Raw genomic sequence first — 25,730 nt, 5'->3', positions numbered from 1 at the left:
ACATTTAATGATTAAAAGTATACATTATCAATAACAAATATTGAAGGACATTCATTTTTAATTAGAACGGGGGAGGCACTGACTATGAAAAAGATTTAGCTTCTTCGGAGGGTCCATTAATATTCTTATCTACGCAATATGATGATGTTCTAAAAAGGGACAACAAAACGTTGGGTTGTAAAGTACAGTGAAAACTGTAGGATTTATCATCCAGTCACTTAATGCCCAGGACATTTGGAAACACCATACAGCTCTTCCCCACATGACACAAAAAGATATTGCTGCTCTGGGATATTGGAAGACAAGAAAGCAGGTCAGACCTCCTGGGCGTAAAGAAATGGGATGTACACAAAGTTTAAAGACGCTGACTCTCATGAGGAAACAAAAGAATTTTTTACTATTTTTTTTTGTCTGACACTTTTATAACTTATCTAACTATCTGCTTACATCTGCACCCATTTATATAACTGGGCATTTTAACGGGAGCAGTCTGAGCAAAGTACCCATGTTCAAGGGCGCAACAGCTGTGTCTCACTTTGGGATTAGAACCCGCAACTTTCCAGATCCTGGACCCTGACTGCTGCCCTTGAAACAAATGCTCAGATCCTGAAAGGTTATGGTCAACAGGAACCCTCTGGACTACTTTAGGAGCCCTAGTAAGACAAGGGCTGCTGGAGTCATGATGAACATTAGTGAACGTGCATCTGGGACTGGCACTTTCTACCCTACTGCAGTGCACATCCTTAACATGCCTCAGACTCAACGCACTATGCATCTTTTTTCTGCCACAGTTCTTTTTTTTCACTACTACACATTTATTATTCTGGTTGTATTATTTATTATGTTGTTATGTATTGTCTACATTGCGTGGTGTTGTCCATTGTACTGTGTCCTCTGCTGTACTGGGTACTGTACGCCCCGAGAGATCAGCATGAATAGGAATTCCCATGTACATGTACAAATGGCAATAGACTCCTCTCTCTACTCTACTGGAATTCTTGAAAAAATTCTCTAAAGAGCTGAGAACATTTATATCACGAAGGTACTACTACTAATATTTAAGAAAAAGAGCAATATAGGCTGACTAGCTTTGCTTCATCTATATTTTTTCTAATATTTGTCTGTTAAAAACAGTAAACAAAAAAGTATAATAGAACCCTTCCCTCTCAGTATAGAAGTAATCCTTGAATTAACAAGAGTGAGCCACAAGTTACGTGTTCATTTGTGGCACTAACAATCTCACTTTCATGCTCAAGGAACACAGCTGCAAACGGGCTCATTTTGTTTTGTAAAGGCCGGACGATTTTATCGCCACGGACTGTGAGAGGAAGAGAAACACTGGTGTGCTCTTCTTTTGCAGGCCTCTCCCTGCTACGTGTCCTTCATCAGAGGTGCGATGCTCTGGGACCGTGGAGTTTACCACAACACTGTAAGTAGCCCAGGCCTGCAGGCAACGGGGCGAGTTTAAGGAAGCAACAAAGGTGCAGGTCAACACGGGAGGGAATTATATCCGTGGCCAGTATCGCGCACAAGCAAGCGTGAGGGTAGTGCTGTTCCTGTGTTAGATGGCATGGACAGACAACAGCTGGCAAATGGGTTCAATGTGTTTTACACCCATTCTGAAATGAAACACACAGCCACCCTCATCTATAGTGCTGATCTCCCAATACTGGGCGAGTCTATTATAATTGAGTAAGCAGAGATGCGTATACAGTTCAGGAAAATTAATCTGGGAAAGAGCTCAGGTCCTGATAATGTGTGTGGAAGAGTTCTGCAATCTTGTGCTGATCAGCTGTGCGATATTTTCAGTTTGCTTTTTCAAATGTCCTTAAAATTACCTCTCTGTGGAAGAAATCCATCATTATACCTATTCCAAAAACTGCCAGGCCAACTGAGTTTAACAGCTACAGGCCAGTTTCTCTTACATCTCTCCCAGTGAAAGCTCTGGAGAGACTTTTAAAGCAATACATTACAAGGAACAATGTTTCCACTGGATCACCACAGGACTGTGTTTTATCCCCCTTACTGCATAGTTTGTACACTAACAATTGTAAAAGCAAACACGCAAATAGACATCTCATTAAGTTTGCTGATAACACAGCGCTGGTCAGCTTATTAAGGGACTGAGAAAACCATCATGGACCCATTCTAAATGCCTTTACTAAATGGTGTGACAATTCTCTTTGCAGTTAAATGTTTTAAAATGGATTTTAGAAAAAATTCAACACCTCTCCAACCTACTGTAATTACTGGTCAGACTAGAAATTGTCAATGACTGTTTGGGACAGGTCATAGACAAAAACCTGAGCTGGGACAAATGCTGCAACACCATTCATAAAAAATAACTCTTTTCTAAGGAAACTAAACTAAACTGAGCAAGGTGGAGAAAACAACCCTAACACTTTTCTACAAGTCTTTTATTGAAAGTGTCTTAACACACCGTCTCACTTGCTGGTTTGGTAACATCAGTACCATTGATTGTGAAAGACTGGGAAAATAAGTAAAAATAAGTAGTAATTTAACTTGGGCAAATCAAATTGCTTATATATCCTCTACAAACACAGGGTGGCAAAGAAAGCAGTGTGTATTATGGATTGTGTCTCTTGCCCCCTCCACTGTGAGTTCACACTTCTCCCGTCTGGGAGACGCCTCTGTGTCACCAGGTATGATACTAATAGACACAGGAAATCTTTCAGCCCCCTGCAATATCCATTTCAAACAATACATTGTTACTCTCTTCTCCCTCATCTTGATGTAACACTGTTACACTGACTTCTTGGTTGGTAATATTGAATTGTCTGTCATTGTGTTATGTTGCGAGTGTGCTGTACAAGGCATTTCCCCAATGGGACAACAAAGCTTGAACTGAATTGTGACGCAGAATAGTCCAGACAGCCAAGCAGTTTTAGGTTTTGTTTGAATGCAAGGTTCCTGTACAGTTGTGAGCCTTAACTTAAGTGAGATCTCTTGTAGTTGGAATGCGATGACACCACAATTACTTGATGTTGTTATGGAAGTGCATGTAAAATCTAGAGCAGCAGACTTTACACAAAGGGTGGTGGGAGTGTGGAACAAGCTACCCAGCCACATTGTAGTGATTATCCCGGTTTCTTTCAAGATGGCTGAATGAAATCCTTGGATCAAGTGTTAGCTACCAAATGTGCTAGACAGGAAGCCTGGCCTCTTCTCGTTTATAACCCTTCTTTGATGTAAACCAAAGCGGACCTCGTCAATGACATCACTGCCCCGCATGATGCAAGCAAGTAATCCCTTTCGTTCTGTTGACAAGAATTGCAATGGGACAAGAAAAGAGGGAATATGACGAAAATTGATAAGTATTGTAGGAAACATTTTTTTAGGGTACAAACTGAACTATTATAAAGTGCTGGAATAAATTGTGACCAGTAATACATTTGGTAGCTTGTGGTTAAAGGAAGAGGTAATGGTTACTTCAACCCTGAAAAAGCGGAAAGAAGAAATACAACATTTTGGTTGCTGAGCCTCCGGCAGGTGTGGTAACTAGCAAGGATGTTAGTAACCAAGTGAAATGCCGCGTGTTTTTGTATTCAGACTGGTCTAAATTTCCTCACAGTGTGGGGGATTCTCACCTGTTTCCTGCTGATGATCTAACTGATCAGACGCACACGGAACCCACCTGCCGTGTTGAGCACTTTCACAAGGTGTCACTGAACACACGGACAGAGGCCTGTGGGCGCAGTGCCCTTGCTCAGAGTGGCTCTGGCCAGTCATAACCCCTCATGCGCCAGCTGACAGACCCCGCATGAGGCCCGGGCCTAACGGTGCACGACACTGATCCACGGCCCTGGCTGACACTGTGACTCACGCCTCCACGACTCACTTCTCCAGCCGGAACCTCGGCCTTCCGTTTCACTCGGCAGGCTGTTCAACGCGTGCCGCTTCGACGCCACAGTCCTCACGGGTGATTTCCTTTAACGAGATCCAAATTAGCACAGCAGGTTGTCCTGGCTTTTCTTTCCTTGTTTTTTTTTTTAAACAAAACAAAACAAAACGTGTCTGTTCATACTCTGAATACAGACTATTGAGGCCTATTGGTTATCAGAGGACATGTTTGTGAATGCGAAACAGACATGGCTGCTATCTCGATCCATTCCCATATACAGTGGGAGTGGGAGCCAAACACAGATGTTATGGGGAGCAAGGGCTAAGGCTCTGTAACTGGCAGGTTATGGGATTAACCCTGGAAGAGCTGTCAGTGGGGCCAGCAGGGGGCGCTCACCCTGTGCTGTATGTGGGTCCTAATGCCCCAGTAGAGTGACGGGGACCCTATACTGTAAAAAGGTGCCGTCCTTTGAATGACACGTAAAACTGAGGTCCTGACTCTCTGTGGTCATTAAAAATCCCTGGGTGTTTCTTGAAAAGAGTAGGGGTGTTACCCTGGCTTCCTGGCCAAATTTCCCTCTGGCCTTTACCTATCATGGCCTCCTAATAATCCCCATCTCTGAACTGGCTTCATTACTCTGCTCTCCTCTCCACTGAGAGCTGGTGTGTGGGGAGAGTACTGGTGCACTCTGCTCTCCTCCCCACTGAGAGCTGGTGTGTGGGGAGCGTACTGGTGCACTCTGCTCTCCTCCCCACTGAGAGCTGGTGTGTGGGGAGTGTACTGGTGCACTCTGCTCTCCTCCCCACACATCACATCATCCAGGTGGGGCTGCACACTGGTGGTGGTGGAGGGGATCCCCATTACCTGTAAAGAGCTTTGAGTGGAGTGTCCAGCACCATAAGCAATTATTATAATTAATTATTAAAAAAGTGTCATGTGAGGCAGTGCTGTCACACCCTTGAACAAGGCACGGTACCCAAACTGCACCAGTAAAATCCGTGTAAATGGGTGCAAATGTCATTTACTTTGTGCAGATGGATTAGCAAGATAATTTAGTAAAATCTGTAAATAATTCTTCCGGCGTCTGGGTAGCAAAACCTTTGTACAACTACTTACTCCTCTTTTAATGATGAATAAAAGAGGAATTACTTTATTAGGTGTTAAGAAGCTTTTGTCTCTTAAATGTGAATGTGGATAGAGCTATTTGAGATTCATATCCGCAGTTCATAGCGACGCCACTGTCTTAACGGGCTGAGAACCAATTCAAATTGATACCTGTGATATCTTTATCCACCCCTCTGTCTCGTATATGCAAACGGAACTCAAAGGGAACACCAATTAGTTATGAAGCACTAAGCCCGGTTTTAGATTTAAAGGTTAACTCTGGAATGGTGGGCTATTTTGATGTTCAGCTAATTAAAACAGAGGATAATTTAAAATGAGGCAGGATGCTACCTACATGCACATTAGGGAAATTGCTGACCTATTATGTCTTCGCTGCCAGTGTGGAGGTCCCTCACTTGATAATGCCACTTAATCAGAGCTGAACCCTTGTGACCTTTTCTCAGAATGTCCCCACGACACACCCGGGAGAAAGGGCCGTGGGGTAGGTGTGTGTGTGTGTGTGTGTGTGTGTGTGTGTGTTGAGCTGGCGACCACAATTGCCGTTGCAAAGTTGCCATGGAGACCTCTGAGTTTTTACAGCCTGAGTCCTGTGGGGGCCTTTGCTTAAACAAGCAGAATGGCAAGACAAAGGCTTCGCTCAAAGCTACTGGCCTGATTCACATTTTAGACTGGCTTGAATGTGCCCGTTTTCTTCCCAATTTACTCGTTCGAGCCAGCCACAGTAACTTTGATGACCCCTCTTTGGAACTTTAGAGAGGACGTGCATTCAGACAGGAATGTGAAGAGTGATCTGAGGGGATGGGGTGTGGGAGGTGCCTTCACTTCCATGCGTTTTTGAAGATTCCTGCCTCTCACACTTTGGAAGTTCGGCTCTTCGTTTAGGCTGGTACCATGCTATCTTTTATTGCTTTATTAGTCAACTTCTCGATCATACACCGTTGCTCATTATATACGTACAGTATATGTATATTCAGAGATTCTGTGTTTTTGAAGTATTTTTTTTAAACCTAGGATACGCTGTATACTTTGTGTGCAACGGTCGTTACCTGGAGAGAGCGCTCTTGAGAAAGCACATCCTGTGGATTTAGAATGACCATTTCAATTTGGGGATCCACAGAGTGGTGGATCCCTGAGTTGGGGTGTACTTGTGTCTCTGCTAAACTGTCCAGGGTCCTTGCAGTCACACATGAAGTACAGTATATCATTCATGACCCCTTCGTCAGTCTCTTCATCTGAGACCTCAGTCGATTTTTGTAAACTGTGGAGGTATTGCCCACCTTCGTCAAAGAGTTAAACACACATAAAAAGGGCTGGCCTAAAGATGCTGGCACCAGCACGTGACCTGGTGCACTCCTACATTTGCAAGTGCAATTTTATGTGGCGAAACCCGCTCCGGGTTTCTTTGTAGGAGGTTTCGATGAGTGAGCTTGGTCTTAAAGCACTTGTAAGGCGCTCTGTGGCGGTGCGATCGAACGTCACACCAATTATAACCAGATCTTGTTATAGTTCCTAGCACATTCCTGTTTTGTCAGCATAATTTATACTGACTTAAACAAAGCAGAGACTCTGTCTTAACGCATTAAATTCCTCAGGCTGGTTGTCACTCTGCGTCTGTATTAAAATACTAGAAATAGAAGAGCCTAATAAAGTATTGTTATGCTGCTGCAGAAAAGCACTCTCTTGTTAGCGATCCGGTAAACTCCTTCTGGCACAGAAACCAAGCCTATGGCATTCAACTTCAGCTGAACTTTGCTTTGGCACAAATACAAATACAGTATACTTCTTTTAATGGATAGAAGCTCACTGACCGACAGACAGATTGTTTAAAACAAATCCTCATTGGCTAGGTTTAAATCTTCACTCCTGTCACCAAGGCCCCAGCCACTGAGAACAGGCTACAGGCCAACATCTCAGGAGTATCGGGGGAGTTAAAGACCTGCAGGAAAAATGATGCAGGTGCACAAACATGACTATTTGCAGGAAGAGCGGAATTCATTTATTCTTTTAGCTGCTCAAGCTTAAGTTTTGAGAGAAATTATTTTGTTCTAAAACACATAGAGTGCAAAAGGCTGTTTCCATGAGCTTTGCTTCTGAGAAATGCAGCCTCGTTCGGCTTTCTTATTTCAGCTGCACGGTCTAAGTGAGTTCTGTTATCATCCAAATACAACACAAAAAGCAACTGGAATTACCAGCTGTGACGGGGCAGATAAAGATTTTCTTAGCTATATTTTTACAGTTTGTATATACACAATAAACATCTGGTGAAAAAAAGAAAAAAACCTAAAGAAATTTAAAACGTTTTCTGAGCAAATAAGAAAATAAGGAATGAAACAAACTTGTGGTTGTACAGAGCAAATCATATTTTTGATTAAGACTGTAAGAGCCTCCATATTCACATACTGTACCTAACATGTTATAATTTGGTTTAGGTTTCATATTCATTATATATCCAAGAGTTTAATCCAACATACAGTTATACCGAGGACTGTTGTAAAGCCTAACCTGGTAAACAAAGTTGAGTCTTTTCACTGCGGACAAAACCCACAAATGCAAACTCCACAGCGGTCATATCACCCTGCAGCTCACCGCTGGCAGCCCACTGGAGCTCAGCAGTGTGAGCCTGGCCAGTACCTGGATGGGAGACTCCTCGGAAAAAAAACTAAGGTTGCTGCTGGAAGATGTGTGAGTGGGGCCAGTAGGGGGCGTTCAATTCAATTTCTTTTTATATAGCGCCTTTCACAACAAGGTTGCCTCAAGGCGCTTAACAAAGCAAGTGACCAGACATGTTGTGAATACAGAACAGAAAAGACCAGAAGACAAGGGAGGAGAGAAACCAAAAACTCCTTAGTAAGGAGAAAAAAAGGTTAACTCTGCGGTCTGTGTGGGTCCTATTGCCCCAGTATAGTGAGGGGGAAACTATACTGTAAACAGGCGCCGTCCTTCGGATGAGACGTAAAACCGAGGTCCTGACTCTCCGAGGTCATTAAAAATCCCAGAGCCGTTCTCGAAAAGAGTAGGGGTGTTACCCAAATTTCCCCCTTGCCTTCACCAATCATGACCTCCTAATAACCCCCATCTCTGAACTGGCTTCATCACTCTGTTCTCCTCCCCACTGAGAGCTGGTGTTGGGAGTGTACTGGCGCACTCTGCTCTCCTCCCCACTGAGAGCTGGTGTGTGGGGAGTGTACTGGTGCACTCTGCTCTCCTCCCCACTGAGAGCTGGTGTGTGGGGAGTGTACTGGTGCATCATCCAGGTGGGGCTGCACACTGGTGGTGGTGGAGGGGATCCCCATTACCTGTAAAGAGCTTTGAATGGAGTGTCCAGAAAAGCTCTACAGTATATAAGTAAGAGGAATTATAATTATTAATTAGGACCCAGGAGCTGTGAGGCATCAGCACTAATAGCCACCCCACTGCAGAACCAACTGCTGAATATGGTTTTGCCACAGTATGAAAATTTTCTTTTTTTACTCCTTTTTTAAAAAGGTCACTTTCATGTACAATGTGTTTCAAGTGGAGAGCAGCTGGAGTGCCATCTTGGAGCAGAATCCCATCAGACTAAATCGCTGATCTGTCATTAAGGGGGTCTCACCAAGCAGAGTGTCTTTAGTCAGCGCTAGTGCTGTAGAAATTGTACTGAAGGTTTTTTGAATGGGCGATTAAGCAAAAAGAGATCGGCAGCATTTTAGCTGAGAGGAAGGAAACGGTCATTTAGCACCATTAGAGCGAACACACTGAATATTAATGGTAATTGTAAATGGGCTTTGTGTAATTTGACATTAATACCACATTTGCGAGGGATTTCACAGCCCTGAAATTAATGCAGCAGTTGTGTTGCAGTCTTTTTTACTGTTTTATATATGCGTACAGTTCAGTGATGTGTGATCTACAGATTGAGCTTTAAATTAAAGTTCCAGAAGCTGCAGAAAAACACAGGAACTTAATCTTCTTGGTCTCAAACAGAGAAGATATTGTGGGGACATGAAATTAAAACAGAGATGGGGAGGCACTCCTTTACCCATGTGGCTGTGATATTCTAAGATGATACCCTGATTTTTTCAAGAAAGGGCTGGATGAGATCCTCAAATAAATAAGATAAAGATCAGATCACTTTATTGGCCATACTGTATACAATTTCTTGCATTAGGAATTTGTCTTTTCGCAGACCCCAGCTTGCTCTCCATGAGACACACAGACAGGGAGAGAAGCTTGGGGTCAGAGCGCAGGGTCAGTCATTTTACAGCGCCCCTGGAGCAGTTAGGGTTAAGGGTCTTGCTCAGGGGCCCAGTGGAGTAGGATTCCTCTGCCCGCCGCAGGATAGAAACCGGCAACCTTCCAGCCACAGGCACAGATCCTGAGCCACAGAGCAACCGACCTGCCCATGAACTAATGAACTACTGACTACTAGAAGGACTGAGTTGACTCTTCCATTCTCATGCTCATTCATGCCTTCAAGCTACATTGTTGTTATTTCTTAGGTTAAGTTAGTATAACAGTCATGTATTTTTTTTCTCCTTATAACACAGTTTAGCCTTTGCATTTGCTTCACTTTCTGTGAACTGGAGACCTCTATGCTTCTCTCTAGTGTATCCTGAAGGTTGCTGTGTGTCTGGCCAAGGTCTTGATGAAATTTCCATATCCATTAGCTATTAGTACCAAAATGAACTAGATGGAAGGTAACCTCAGCAGCTACTGTATATCAACCTGCAACTCATACAGTAGCTGGCAGCCCACTGATGAGATGTAAAACCATGGTCCTGATTCTTTGTGGTCATCAAAAATCAAGGGGTGTTACGCCTGCAAATTTCCCCCTGGCCTTTACCAATCATGGCCACTTAATAATCTCCATCTCTGAACTGGCTTCCTCACTCTGCTCTCCTCCCCACTGAGAGCTGGTGTGTGGGGAGTGTGCTGGTGCACTCTGCTCTCCTCCCCACTGAGAGCTGGTGTGTTGGGAGTGTACTGGTTCACTCTGGCTGCCGTCGCATCATCCAGGTGGGGCTGCACACTGGTGGTGGTGGAGGGGATCCCCATTACCTGTAAAGAGCTTTGAATGGAGTGTCCAGAAAAGTACTATACAAGTGTAAGGATTAATTATTATTATACTCTCTTAAGAACACAGAAATGTCTGAGGACTGTGGGGTGAAATATAAAGATCTGTTACTGAAGCAATATCTAATTGGAGATTTCTTTCCAGGAAGGGACATAGTTTTAAGTAAAGTCTTAAGGTTGATTTTTGGTGGAAGAAAAAAAGGGAGGAATCAATAAAAAGGGTGTTGAGAAACGTCTTTTTAAAGATGCCAGTACCATACATAGTGTGAAGCCTATGTCGAAAATGTGTGAGCGTGATCACTTAATCATGAGAGTGCCAGTATCTCACTACTCTGAACCCCTCCAGGGTCTGAATAAGTCGGGGAAGCCTGCACACTCCTCTTTCTTCTCAGATGCTCTTCTTGGTTCTATCCACACAGGCCACTATAGTTTGCCTTCAGCTCAGTCAACAGGCACACAAGAATATTTCAGTTATAAATGCCATTTCTGAGATTAGATTAGACATTTTAACTTAAAGAAGCTCCACGGTGTCAAACCCAGCTTAATCCCCAACACTCAGTTCTCCATTTATACACTAATCACAAGCACTACTGCAACTCTTCCATCTCACTCTTCCCTGGGAACCAGATCATGATGGACAACCATTACATTTTTCCCCATTCCTAGCTCTTCCAGCTGACCCTGTTTGGCCACAGGACCCCAGTCTTTCATAAAAATGTGTATCCCTGAAACAGCTGCATCTGGTTTGAAGTTTACAACTTAATCACACAATCTAAGATAGCCCTTCTAGCTCATAATGTTGACGCAAGAAATAATCAAGACTCAAACTGTGTTTTCTCTCTGAAGAGAAATAGTTACCGCTACACTGACCAAAGGACAGCTCATTTTCATACTTTCCAATCGGGCTACAGTCTAGATGCTGACTGAAACCCTTTTCCACATGGCTGCTCTTATGAGCCTCCCAATTAGTCTGGAGGAGTGACCAATCACATCCAGAGCCATTCCCACCAGATCCTTTTCCCTCACTGGAATTTAACTCCCCCTGAGCGAAAAATGTATCATTCAGAGCAGCTGTGCCTCATTCAACTGCTTCTTCCACTTCTTCAGCCATCCTGAGAGAAAGACAAAAGACATTTTTAGAAATGGCTCGTCCTCTTCAGATAGCCATGCTGCATCTCCCTCTAGTCCTGAGGTCTATACTGTGCACTGGGCGGACTGGTGTCTGTAACACAGCAGGAGATCTTTGGGAGCATCACTGTTTCAGAAAGCTATGGCTGAAAACGGAGTGAGGGTTTCATTATGGAGTTCCCCATTGCATCCGTTACATCTTGTCAAGATTTGAATGATATGTCTCCTGATTTAAATCCCAAATCCCAAGTGTTTCTCAAGACACCAGTAAAGGTGAAGTAATAAATTGATGTGTTTACAGAAGGGCTAATCTTCGCACATTATGCCGAAAAGTGTGTGGGGAGCACACTGTTGTACCCTGTTGGCGAGGGGTGCAAACAGAGGGGCCTGACCAGTGCTGACAGTTGTCAGTGAATGAAAGAAAAGAAAGTACAAAAAATGAGGATTGATAGAGAAAAGGGGAGAGACAAAACAGCAAAGACAAGCTTGGGGCTGTGGTTTTTCTGGAGTTCTAGTGAGGGGTAACTACATCTGGAGATGGAGAGAAGAACAGACAGCACGGATGTTTTCCGTGGAGAATGTGAGGTTGAAAAGACGTTTTTTCGTGAAGGAAGCATGGAGGAGGTGAAGGGCAGTTGGATCACAGATCACGAGGAGATAATGAAATGCTGGACCGACAAAGGTAAAGTCCAGCAGCACAGAGTGCAAGAGACGTCTCCAATGAGTCTGACATGCAGAGTGAGAAAATACTCTGCACTCAGAACTGTGGACAGGAGAGTATTTACTCTATATGTAAATTAGTGGAAATGCAAGATTTCAATTTGTCCTGCTCCCGAACCTGTGCGGAACAACACCACTTGCTAGATATCTTAAAAAACATAACACTTTTTACTTAAAATTGTCAGAAGTATCTCCAAAACACACAATGGATATAACAGAAAAAAACTTTTGAAAGGCTTCTTTTCAAGTATTTTAATTATTTTTTGACCATACACAAGACTGAACACACAAATGTAGCAAAAGTGTATTTTATCTCTGGAAAATGCACAAATTATCACTGAACCCGTGTTTGAGTTTTTCCCCTGTTATGGACAATTCCTTTTTACTGTAAAGTTAAAACACCATATGTCTCCATAAAACAAAGTGCTCTATCCTGTTTCATAAAAAGGTGGGGGAAAAAGCTGTAATGAAAAGGCACCTCCAGATACACATATTCACTTATTTTTAATATTTTAAATGATTAGAAGTGTTTACCCACCCAGATGTCTCTCTAATCCAGGAGCCCTTTTTGAAAGTTCAGTTCTTGCATTTTGCTGTTTACAAAGACTAGCACTGCTGATGCATGTGTGCTGGAGCTGAAAAGAGGAGTAATTATCTCCCAGCGAAAGGAGAAAGTTCGACTGAATGCTAAGCTGCATTACAGCCTGGCTTCTGACACGAGCTGATAATCAGATTTTCTTCCTTAAATCCGTGGGGCCTCAACAATGCTCCCCACTGTCTGAGCTTCCCAATATTAAACTTAATTAGAATGAGCAGAAACACAAATCTGAATTATTTAAAAATCTGTTTTTTCATGGTCAGTCCTCCAGAGGGTTTAACCTTGTTAAAGCTAAGCCTGGCTTTTTTAGTTGTCAGAGTTCTAAAGAATTAACTTTTTATGAAGGCAAAGAAATTCTAAATAACTTCTATTCATCTTAGAGACATTTTCAGCTTTTTGTCTCCAGATAAGATAGCTCATTTAGTGTCTGTGCTATTATGTAGCAGAACTCTCTTTTCTTTCTAGAAGCCATCTGGAGAGTCATCTAATAGACTTCCTATATTCATTTCAACAATTTTGCATCTATGTTAGCTCCTAATTAACGGCAAAAAATAATTCTATTTCGTAGACCTTGTAATATAAGGCTTATGTGGGCTGAAGCCATGACTTCATCCTCTTCCTGAAAAATATCAAAAAGGCCAAAGTGCCATGTAACTATTAAAATTCTGCCACCATTCCTTAATTGAACCTGATTGAAATGCTACTGTGGGCAAATTAGATAAAACAGTGACAGTGACTCCGGTGCTGAAAAGTCAACTGTGTCAGGTATAGTGCATCACAGATACAGTTTGTTCAGCTTCCTTTCTGTTTTGAAACATAATGAAGACATGAGGACACTGTACTGTATGTTACTTTTGGGGAAAAAGTGTATTGTCTTATTTAATTATCTAGATTTGGGACTTAATGAGGTAATGTCTATTTGCAAAGCCCCTAAACCCACTGGTTTGGATTGAACCTATTTCATTTAGGTTAGCCTTTGCCATAATATGCACCCAAAAAAGGAATGGTACATGCCTATTGCAAGGTTTTTAAACAAGTGTTTAATTGATAAAGTTGTTTGATAGTGCACTATATGCACCAAGCATGAGCAGAGCTGACCTTTTCACGCCAACATCTGAAGAAACAAGCAAACCAAAATTAAAAACTAGTGGAAAGATGTGTCTTCTCTAACAAATACTGAATAATGTTCTTCATGAGCTCAGAGAGTCTAATAGCACTGTATTATTGCCTTTTCTATGCTGGGAACGCATGGCTTCCTTGAGCTTGTTATTCTATATGTCAGGAGTTCACATCCAGCTGCCTTTTGAACTGAAATAATTTCTGTGGTGATCTCTGTGTGTGTCAGAACCGAGGGGCTCCCACCCCAGTGCAGTTTTGGGGTTCAGGGGTATAAGAGAAAGCCCGAAACAGCTGGAGATAAGTTCTTTGTTTGTTGCTTTGAAGACTCCTCAAAGTCTTCGAGATGCAAGCTCTTTGATTTGCAGTGTGACTGTATGATTGTGCATGGTCCCAAGCTGAAGAGAACAATCTGAATCATAACCATAGGCCGTCTGGTTTACACGAACGGCTAAAATGAGTTCTGGTGCCGAGAAAACGTTCGCGAACCCTCTAGGTTGTTTAGATATGCCTGAAAGTCACTTTTTTTCCAGTCTCTCTCTGATTATGATATGACCTGTTTCCACCATCCTGTATGAATATTTCTGGCCATTATACAGCACAAGGTTTGTTTGCTTGGTACCCAATTATTTAACCACCTGGTTCTTATCACCTTCCTAATTGTGCTAAGTAAACGAAGGGTTCACTTATTAAACACATACAGTACCGTGATTCTTAATTTTTTTCTACTTTATACACCATTGCCTCTCCGGTAACATTGAATTTCTGAGTATTTGCCCTATTAGTTATTTATGAAAACATCAGTTCTGCTTAAATCTGGGTTTCATGGTAAGAAATTGTACTTCACATAATTGTATTGGTTTATTAACCTTTTATGGGGTTCACAAAGTTTTTCTCAGCACTCTGCAGTTTAATTATGCTATAAATAACCTTGTAGTTCTAGAAGGGAGTATTTGTATATATCAAATGGAAAATTCAATGCAATGCAATTGTATTTTTCAAAAAGTTATCTGAACATTAGATACTCTAATGTTTGGAGAAGGTTTCGTTATAAGATGACCGAACAGAGTGGTTGTAGTAGGCTTCGTGTCTCCCAAAGGGACGTTTTCAGACATCTTTGCACTTTTTCTCGAGTAAAAAAAAATATATTTAAAAATGAGATAATTAACTAAATCCCAGGGTTAGCTTTACTTGTTGAAAAAAAATAGTCAACAGAGGAGTTCAGAGACAAAGATAAACGGATTAACGTTAGAAGTGCTTGTGCGTGGGGCTCAGAGAAGTATTTATTACGTTTAAATGTCGTTCTTTAAATGTCAGGCAGGACCAACAGAAGTTCTGCTAAATTATTTCCTGACAGAAAAGCACTTTGGCTTCAGCATGTGGGCAGACACAGAGCCGACTGAGTGGCGTGTGCTAGGCGATCAATCACGAAAATCAATATTTACTGTCCTGGCATATTTTATTGCTAACTGGACTTTGTTTGAAAAGGATTCCCAACACACGTGTCTAGTGCATTAAATACTGTTTTTTTTTTCATCTCTGGGTTAAACAAGCAGCGGAGGAAAAATGCATACTTTCCATTGAGCAGCGCAACCAAAGGGCACGGAGACTCAGGAAGGAGAGTTTGCATTAGTGACTCCCAGCTGCAGGGACTCGAAGATGTGCACCCTGAGAGCAGCGCGTCTGTGTGTTTGTGCATGTGTAAGTGTATCTATGCGTGTGTGAGTGTGTCTGTGTGTGTGTGCGTGTGTGCATGCATGTGTGAGTGTGTCTGTGCATGTGTGAGTGTGTGTGTGCGTGTGTCTGTGTGTGTGCATGTGTAAGTGTGTCTGTTTGTGTGTGAGTGTCTGTGTGTGTGTGTGTCTGTGTGTGTGTGTGCATGTGTAAGTGTGTCTGTGTGTGTGCATGTGTGAGTGTGTCTGTGTGTGTGCGTGTGTGCATGCATTTGTGTGTGTCCATTCCTGTATTTGTGCGTCCATGGGTCTGTGAGTGTTTGTGTGTCTAAGCGTGCCTGTGTGTGTCATTGCTGCTAAAGGAGGTGTATTGTTGTGTGTGGCAGGGAGAAGTAGTGTGTAGAGGCCATTCCTGCTATAAAGTCATAGAATCACGCGACAGAAGAAATCTCCACCTCATGAGTGGGACATGTGTCGAGAGAGCAGTTACCGTTCTCCCAGAGCTCTGTCAGCGTCAGCCCCTCAGTAACATTCACTGCCCCGTTGGTGCTGTCTGAAATCACGTCTTCCTCTTCAGACTTTCACTTGACTTGTCCCGTTGCTATATACCTGAGCCTGGCCACGCATGCCAAGGTAGAAGGAAGCTACAGGCCTGAGTTGGTAATTCCTTGAAACACCATACGAATGACCCATGTTTGCGTGGGAGTGTGGAACAAGCCGCCCAGCCATGTGGTGGAAGCCGATACTCCGGCTTCTTTCAGTAAACAGCTGGGCCTGACATCAGTCCATCTCTAACTAGTGAACGACCAAGATGGGCCCAGTTGGCCTGCTCTTGTTAGTAACTGTTCCTATGCTTCAGGGTGACGGCTGTCCTTGCGTTGCTACTCTGAACGGAAGTGAAAGATGTGTTGGAGGTGGTTGTTGTCGCCAGAGGGCACCTGCATGCATGGTGCTCTGGGTCCTCTCTGGAGCATGGGTGGCCCAAGCCGATCCCGATGAGCACTTCCAGCTGGGTTTATAGTTCCACTGAAATCATCAATCACTCTATCCTTGGTACAAATGGTAATTGCGACTAATTAATAAAAGCCAGCAACGACCCCAATAAACATGTTAGGATGTTGGATAAAAAAAGATGACTCCCGCCCGGTAGAATATGAGCCTATCCCGTGGTTTACTAACAATGGAACCTACAGTATAAGCTCTTTTGTCTTTAATTTCTGGTTGAAGTCAGTGGCAAGCTGTTCTACTAGACTATGAGGTCCTGCACTTACAAAACCCTCACGGCATTCTGCGATTTACACTTGTATTCCTTTAAAGTGAGCATGCATGTCTCTTACAAATGACCAGCTCTTGTTGAGGAAGCTGTGCCCCAGGGAGCCAGATTAAAAGCTGTGTCCCAAACGAGATGAGAACATGAGATTTCTTTAGCCTACTGAGATTTTCTTTCCTCTTGGAAAGATAGATTGTTCTTGTGCTATTTACTTTCCTTTGAAGTGAGATGCATTCAGAAGGCATATTACATTGTCTGATGGACTGTAGTGTAATGTGTATTATTGTATCATTTCGTTACACTGTGCTCTGTTGACTGTACCAGGCTGCTGTTGCCCTGCAATTTCCCTCACGGGATCAATAAAGTATCTGTCCATCCATCCATCCATCTATCCATTTATCCATCTGTCCATTTATCCATCTATCCATCTAGCTAGCTATCTCAGGTACATTTGCAATTCTGTGGAAGATAACAATAAGAGAAGAGGCCATTCAACCCATTGGACCAGTTTGGTTCTGTGTATCTAATTGCCCCAGTGCTCTCAGGCAGCCATTCCTTGAAAGAAGATGGCTTCTCTGACATGGCTGTGGACTGTAGACGAAACGCTGGAATAGGCATGGTGCGGGAACACAGTGTTTCACTTTCAGTGTTTTCAGTTCATAGGGAGCAAGATAATCCGCACAGCTAGATATGAAGAGGGCAGCCGGCAGAGAGTTTTGGATCATGTTGTCCATCACTTCCTCAGGAGAGACTCAGAGATTTGGCATTTGTTGAAAGAAAAAAGCGCACCCTTTGATTAAAATATGCCATACCGGTTAAAAACAGTGTGAACAGCCATAAGTCAGATCTACAGTACCAGGAATCAATGTCAAATGTAATTGAGCTGGCTTGTGCTTCCTTCCTGCTGAAAGACAGGGTTTGAGACCAGCCATGAGGTCTGCTGTGGACAGTCTAATGTGGTTATGAGCATCTCTGGTGACTTCCAAAAAAAAAAGGACGAGTTCATAGTGGAAGAAGAAACTGCAGGGCTCAAACTCCCACAACAGGATGTTCCAGAGAAAGTCTGTTCTGCTGCTGTAGAAACAGGGAGCAGCCTGAGCAGGGAAAGCAGTTTGTGTGAACTTCAGATTACAGCTCTTCATTTGATTAATTCCAGTTCACAGATCCTTTTGGAGATCATTCCTCCTTTTAGGAATTCCTGAAACAAAGGATAATGACAGTAATACATTTCAACAGAGGTATGACTTCAACTTCTACGGTTAATGATAACTAAACTGCAATGATTATCTGATGGTTACTATTTTATTTAGTAAACAAATATACAACCAAGTTCTTCCTAAATTAATCGCATTTGGACATTTTCTGAATGTAGTGTTAAACCCAGGTTTTATGCCATACAGGATTATACAATATTTTTATTTCAATTTTGGACCTTAAAATGGTGACAACTTACTAGGAAATACAATATTCTTATTGGAATATATATGCTTTTTATATATAGATTCTCTACTGCACAATAGGATGTAGGAATCAGAATTTACAGTATTTGTTGAAACAGAGACGAGAGTAGTGCAGAATACACACGTTTTTATCAATCCATCCATTTTCTAACTGCCTTCTCCAGTACAGGGTCGCTGGGGCGCTGGACCCTATCCCAGCTTGCAAAGGGTGCAAGGCAGGATACGCCCTGGACAGGACGCCAGTCCATGGCAGGGCACACACAGACACAGACACTCACACCAGGGCCAGTCTCTCATCAGCCAATGAATTAACCAGCATATCTTTGGCCTTTGAGAGGAAACTCAAGCCCATGTAAACTTGAGGAGGACATACGAACTCCACGCAGACAGCACCTCAGGTCTGGAATTGAACCCAGGGCTGCAGGACTTCGGGGTAGCAAGGCTAACCACTGCACAACCTCAACATCCATAGTTTTGTTATTTGACTACATAACAACTGTATGTGCGTTTTCAAGAATGTGCTTCTGTGTGCGGTACAAAGTTAGAGGCTTGGCACAGGAACAGAGCCACACTGAGAATGTCGTTTGCTGCAGGTCTCTCCTCTTTCAGCTGCGATCCCCATTTCTGCAGTTCAGACAACGCCGGCATTAAGCGCCGTTAAAAGGACCGCAGCGTCACAGATAACCCACAAGACGCACCTTCGAATGATGTCCACAAGGGGGAGCCATAATTGAAGAACAGCGACTGTGAATGGAATTTGATTCTGCCGAGTTTATAGCATTTTCTTTCTATCCTTCAAATCCTAGAGCTCGGAGCTGAAGATCCCGGTACTGTAATGCCGTCTTCCCATTTCTGTCTGAGGATGGCAGCTTTCTGAGAGGACGTTCTGCTCTTATTAACAGTAAAATTAAATAGACTTTAGGAGCCAAGAGGCACATGGCGTGCTGTGCAGAAAAATGCCTTGCCTTGAAAGATCACAGTAAGAGGCAGTAACATGTCTGGGTTGTAAAAAAGGCAGCTTGCACTGAGGAAATAATGTGTTACGTTCAAATTAAAACAACAAAATGTTTTTTGAGAAAATAATTCGCTGTGGACACTCCTTACATACTTTTACATATTACTGTACAGGCTCCTTTGGGATATTGTTAATTGTCCACTTAATCAACCCAATAGAAAATTTCAGCGCAGCCCAGAGTAAGAGTACAGTACTTGACATTCAGTCAGCACTGTGCTTGTGGGTTGTGCACACAGCACTCTACCAGCGTGAAAGTGTGATGAGATTCAACATTCTGAACAATCTGAGCAAAACTCTCGCTTCTGAAGTGGCTGGTGATCATCCCATTAGTACAAGATGAAAACTAATAACAATGTGGGGTAAAGGTTATCGGGTGATGGTGATGGTTTAAGGCTGATAGATTAAACCATGTCTGCCCTGTGCGTACAAGTACATTATTTTGAAGTTTCCTTCAACTTAATATTCTGCCAATTACAAAAGAGCTACTCAATTGAATCAGTGTAATCTGATCTGCAGGGTACTTTGGAGTTTTTTTTCAGTGCTACGCCAGTTATCTTTTCAGCTGAAACCCTGCCCCTTGCTATTGAAATCAAGGTAGGGTTTCCTAAAGCTGCGTGCTTGTGTGTGGCTGTGAGAGAGAAGTTTTGAGAAAAGCATACGGGATTCAGATATATTTGTTTCTGAATCATAAGGGTTTGGACAGATTTGAATCGGGCAATAAAAAACACAAATATACAGGTCACACATACAGTATACTGTATTAGTTCAGGTGGGTAGCTGCGTCAGCATGCGTAGGCTGCAAAGGAACAAGTAATAGGTTTATTCCATGCTGAAAAAAAGAAGAAAGAGAACACAACGTTTCGGCCGTGGAGCCTTCTTCAGGTGTCACAACGTGGCCGAAACGTTGTGTTCTCTTTCTTCTTTTTTTCAGCATGGAATAAACCTATTACTTGTTCCAGTATACTGTATGTTATGTTTCGCCTTTCTTAAACCCTAATTTCCCAGATCTCTTCGGTGCCTCTTTTATTCCGTGGTTTGAAGGAGAATAATTCCCTGTTTCCTGTTCTCCTCTTCGGACCCTCGCCGTGACGATAATCTCACCCAACGCTCTCCGGCCCTGTCCCCTCTGTTCCAGCACAAGGCATCCAGCAGCTGCCCTTTCAGACCCTGTCCACGCTTCCTGGCTCACATGAAGGCCTCCCCGGGCTCTCTGCGACCTCCCCGGCTTCTCAGCACCACCCCCAAACCTCCGGCTCGCCCCCCTGTGACCGGCCGGGGACCCGCCCTCTCCACACTGAGGACAGGCCCAGGTACAGCCCCGGGGGACCTGTTGTTACCTGTTGAGACCTCCAGAATCGTTTCGGCCGCACTACATATTTCTATTGCCCTCGACGCTCAGTTTAATGGGTGTCACTTTAAAGGACTTTTGATTCAATGGACAAGATTTGCTAAAGGGGAATTTAACCTGTCAGATTCGAAATAGTGGACTTTCCCCACAATAAAGTCTAGGCAACGTCTGGTAAAGCAGTAACTGGTCTGGACAACGGGCCTGGTTTCATTTTAGAAATGGAGTGAAATAGAAGAAAACAAAGACAAAATGAACAAGTTAAGGTTTATTCCTCACTGAAAAGAGGAGAAAAGAAACACAGCGTTTCGGCTGTGGAGTAAACCTTTACTTGTTCCTTTGCAGCCTACACTACACATGTTGTTGTTAATGTTTCCTATGCTGTAGGGATGTTTCTGAAAAAAACAGTCATTTAGAAAAATAAACTAAAGTGTTAACAATATGTACAAAAAAAGTCCCTTTCCCCTGTTAGTCTACTAAAACTGAGGGTTTTACGGATCTTCAACCCTAGGTACGCAGACATGTGTTTGAATTGTTTCTAAGCTATCGTACCAGATGAGTAAGGAGACCCCAGAGTTCTGTGTCCGAGAGACAAAATAAACACTGAGAGGAGCGATTGCAGGAGAAGCCAGCGCTGGTTCTAGAAAAAAGCCCATGGGTCACTCTTAAATCATCAATGTCCAAACACAGCACTGTGATGGAGGTCTGATGAAAGTTCAGGAGGGATGAAGGCAGTTGAACTAATTGAGCTCAGCTGACGCAACTCCCACCTAATCCTGACGTAACGGCTTCAATTCTCATACGTACCTCATGTCACCCTCTCCTCTCCCTCCCTCAATTGTTCATCTTTCCTCCACCCCTTCTCCACCCCTGCCGCTGCCCCTTGGTCACCTTCTCACCTGGCAGGCACGTCCTGGACTCCCCATCCTATAGCCAGGAGGTCAGCCCTCAGCCACATTCCCACCAGCGCAATAAACGATTCTACTTTCACACGGGCTTCGGCTGCTGTCATTCCTCGTGAAAAATGTCCCTGTAGCATTCGTGAATCACAGCCAGCTGCTCCTGATGCAGCGGAGACAAAAAGTGATCAAAATTCCACGTTCCAAGTCAAAAAAGTATCAAACTGCCGATCTTCAGGGTCACCGAGAGGAACTGCTGGATTAGGTCTGCTGGCCATGCTTGGACTTGAAAGGGATAAGGTGCTTGGATTCATGAGTAACTGCTAGATGCTCTCTTCTCATTCAGTGACTGCTGCAATTCAGAAATGAGAACACTGAACGCAGACTATCGAAAGGCAGAAAACTTTGCTGTTCCAAAAATCACAAATGTATATTGTGTCAAGAGATTTCTTCTAAAATGACAAAAAGCAATGTTTTGTCTACAGAAAACACATCTGAAAGTGATAAATCTCTCCAAATCATAGTTGTATTCAGTATGTATCAAAGATGAAAAGGTAAATTACAGTTCAATCTCTTCTTGGTTTTTAATTGCGTACTACCTGATTAACCTGGGGATTATAAATATTATAAGATTATAAGATTATAAATCCCTCCGAAATTCAATACTTGGTATGTCTGGTTTCTATTAACCTATAAATCACAGAATATTAGCAAGACATTGGCTAAATCTGCAACATGCTTGAGTGTTTGTATTTGCTGCACAAAGTCCATGCCTTATTGTGAAAAATCTCAGTAATATCTCAATATCTTCCATCCTGAACATGCAATAATAAGTCTGACCCCAAATGTGTATTTATTTAAAAAATGCATTGGCCAGAATTTCCAAATCATTTGCTGACGATCCAGTGCTTCGGGTGTTGCCTTGTAGCAGTCACGGACTGGATGATAGCAGCCGTCACTCAGTTCAAAGTCGTTTGTTTCGCGTCAGCGGCTGCTTTGTACACAACTGTCACAGTACACACAGTTTTCTTCAAGGTGGGAGCTCACATACAGCAGCACCAGCCGTCAAGACGACCTGGATCTTCTGCTGCTGTGCCTACGAGTCTGAAAGGGTCGCGGCGGAGGGGCGCTCTGTAGTCTCGGAACTCGAGTTGTTTTTAATGCACCGGCATTTGTCACCTGCTCACCATTAACATACATATTCGAAGGCACGTCAGTGAGAGGGAGAGCATTTCTCCGCACTGGGGTCTACAGCTAATTATTCAACCATATGGCGTCCGGCTCAGCAACAATCAGCCCACCCCCCTGTAAAAGCGGAAAAGGGCTCAGCGGTTTCTTAGGGCAGTTTACACAGCTACAGCGCCGCTGACACACGCCATTCAAGCGGCCCCTTGAATAACAGATGGGATAAGTCTGGGAATTGTGAAAAGATCATTGCAGAAATCTGGTACCCAGCTTCTGCTCTTTATTCTGCAGAATGACTTTGGTCACATGGTACCGGGGGTATAACAAGCAGGGATTGTCCAGGGAGGATTTCCCTGTGCCCTTTCTCTCCCCTCTCCCGGGGCAGAAATATTCTGGCTGCCGTTTTTATTTATCGAAAGGATCAGGGCCGGAGATGAAAGGGATTTCGGACGGGTGGGTGGCAGGCACTGTGGGAGGGGGAGTGAGGGGGCGCTCTGTGTGTTGGTGCTGGTGCTGGTGGCGGGGTTGGGGGGGTGGTGTTATACCCACTGATCCTCTGCTTTTTCTGCATCGGAGAGCCACTGGTGGCTAGTTAGGAGACAGACAGGGGTCTTTTCATTAGTCTGGTATCAGGGCTCTCCTGGTGACTGGTCACATTGCTATAGAAATCAGAGTCTGTCCTGCTTTGAGGACTTTCTCTGTCGTCCCCCGTACTGTATTGATGAGCACAATGAGGCCTCAGTCGGGTAGATCCAGCAGGAGTAAAGTAAGCAGGCTTTCACTTCAGGAGCTGGGATTCTCTCGGAAGTTTCTCTTTGATGCCCGATTTGAGCATTTTCACCGGTACGGCTTCGGAAGATCTTTGACTGATGTTTTAAAACGGATGTGCTCTCGCGGGCGATTAAAAAAAGGCCTTCCATTTCTGAAGTGTGAAAAGAAGGCTAAGACCGTGGAGAGATGTATCCCGTGGACACTGAGAATGTCTTCTCACTGTGTGAGGTTGTCTTTGCAGACACAGTCAGCTCAGTGGGATAGTTTGGCGACTGAAGCCTGAGGTTTCTTTTAGGAAGGTGGGAAACTGAGAACAAGAAGGTTCTGAAAAGGAGGAGCCAGTGCAGCTCAGAACAGAAGCGATAAGGACAGCAAAAGCACAGGAGCTCTCTTACCCCATTAATAATAATGAGGCCTACATGCCACTGAAGACAGAAGGTTCCAGTCAGGAAAAGTGCAGACCTGTGGTAAATTTCACAGGCGATTTGTAAGGGAGGGACTACAAAAAAACGGAAGACGAAAGTCGAGGGAGTGAACGCAAATTAAACTGAAAGTTTAAGGGGTGTCATGGCATGGTGCTGGACAGAAATAAAAGATGTGCACGAGGCCTATAAAAGAAGAGAAAAGGCCAGCGTTAGCGGGTTATGCCGTTTCTGTGCCCCAACACAGGGACATGCGGAACTCTGTGACGTGGCAATGGAACTGACAGTGGAACACTCGGGTGTGTTAGGAACCCAGTCCTCTAACCCTGAACCCAAAACCCAGTCAGTGTCATTATCATTATCACTGGGTATCTTCCATGGTCAGTATGATTGCTTTCTGTTTAACCTGCAGGTGACTAATAGTACAGCCGTCAGACTACTGAACTCCACCCCTACCACTGGTGCACACCGATGGGCTTTTTTTCCTCACTCTGCTTGTCTGACTGGATGTTAGTTCGCTTCTTGTTGTCGTTGCTGCTGCTGCTGTTCTTCAGGAGTGATTTGTGTTGTGGAAAAAGAGATACAGTGCCATGCCTGGAAAAGACAAAAAAAAAAAGCAGTATTCTTTTTTTAGTAATTATAACAATATTAAATTACTACATCAAAAGATTCCTCTAGACCTACTAAAATGCAGAATCAAAGTTAAGAGAAATGACATCCCAAAAAAGACTTGTTACACGTGGATCTGTTGAGTGTGTACTCTGTGCAAACACAGATGAATGAAAAGGTGTACGTGTTTAACAGATTCAAAATGGAATGTGAAAGCGGACTTATACATCCAGAGCAGTTTTCCTTCATATTTTCTAATATGAGCTCCAGCGTCTTCTCAGGCTCATGATACAAACCGCTGTGTCTGTGCCTCATTGAGGAGACTCTCGGAAAAAACCCTGGAGCCTCCGAACATCTTTATTTCTGTGCTGGCAGCATAATTTACCTGGTTCCTTTCTCTAACCATGCGAGACCTGCAGCTTTTCGGACAATATTTAAAATATACTATAAACTGTCTAGATACAGTACTTATGTACAGAAGGAAGAAATCCTACACATTAGGAAACCATGAAATACCTCTTAATCCATCTAGTCTTTTAAAATTATTTTTATATTCTATTTGTTTTACTCAAAGTGAACCTCACGAATCCATGGGTTTGAAGATTAAAGGTTCGCAGTTCTTTTTGCTTTGCAAGGACCATCCTCACCTGCTCACACGTCTTTTTCAGGACACTTCAGACTTGCGAGTCAGGGCAGAGATAGATTACACGAGACATTTGTCAGCTGCACTACATTAATAAATAGCAACTCTGAATCTCCTATGACAAAGGCCGTAATCAGGCGTAATAACAGAGACACCGCAGTAAATCAAAAGAACTTATACTTCCCTATGTTTTACATAAATTATATCTGTGACAGTGCAATTAAAACAAAAAATTGAATCAGCTTGGATGTAAGATTGAATGAATTCACTCGGATGTAAATTGGCTTGCATTCCTTGTTTAGTTTAAGAAGCAATCAGTTCTTGTGAAGTGGATCTTTGAAGTTAGAGTTTTTTTAACCATATATATTTAGAATAGAAGCTACTGTCTTTAGATAGATACAGTAAAAGAAATAAAAATAAATATATATTCTTGTGAATGGCTATAAAGTATCCCACCATTCCCAATTTTCTGATAACAAATATTATCTTTTAATGTCTTTTGGATTTATTTGCACTCATTAATCACCATCAAGGACTTCATTTAAACATTAGTGTATTACTCCAATGTTTATATTTACTGCAATCTGTTGCAACCTCAAAATTGGCCAAGTACTTTATTAAGACCTTAGGTTTACTGTTGAATTGAGAAATGCCTGGATAGCCTAGTAAAACAGGAAACCTTCACTTTAAAACCCAGTGAACTGGGACATGTCACAGGCAAGCCCCAGCAAAGTGTGTCGGATTTTCCTTTTGAGTCTTAAATTATGATGAATGTGGCATATTGATGACCTCCACACAGGACCTCATGTTAATTATTCAAGCCCTTTCTTTGTGCGT

At 43.1% G+C, this 25,730-nt stretch overlaps 1 protein-coding gene across 5 annotated transcripts in view; it reads left to right on the top strand.

Annotated features, from left to right (window-relative positions):
- LOC107077938 (uncharacterized) overlaps nt 1-25,730 on the top strand; it is a 129,580-nt gene that overhangs the window by 37,477 nt on the left and 66,373 nt on the right. For 4 of the 5 annotated variants that reach the window (XM_069192815.1, XM_069192814.1, XM_069192817.1 and 1 more), the window contains 2 exons: nt 1,361-1,429; nt 20,155-20,329. In XM_069192815.1, coding sequence (XP_069048916.1) covers nt 1,361-1,429; nt 20,155-20,329 — 244 coding nt within the window. The remainder of the gene's footprint in view (nt 1-1,360; nt 1,430-20,154; nt 20,330-25,730) is intronic. The other variant, XM_069192818.1, reaches the window with a different exon arrangement.

Source organism: Lepisosteus oculatus, chromosome 7 (assembly GCF_040954835.1).
Source record: "Lepisosteus oculatus isolate fLepOcu1 chromosome 7, fLepOcu1.hap2, whole genome shotgun sequence".
Lineage (NCBI taxonomy): Eukaryota > Metazoa > Chordata > Actinopteri > Semionotiformes > Lepisosteidae > Lepisosteus > Lepisosteus oculatus.
Note: the sequence above shows the minus strand (reverse complement) of the source record. Positions and strands in the feature narration are given on the sequence as shown.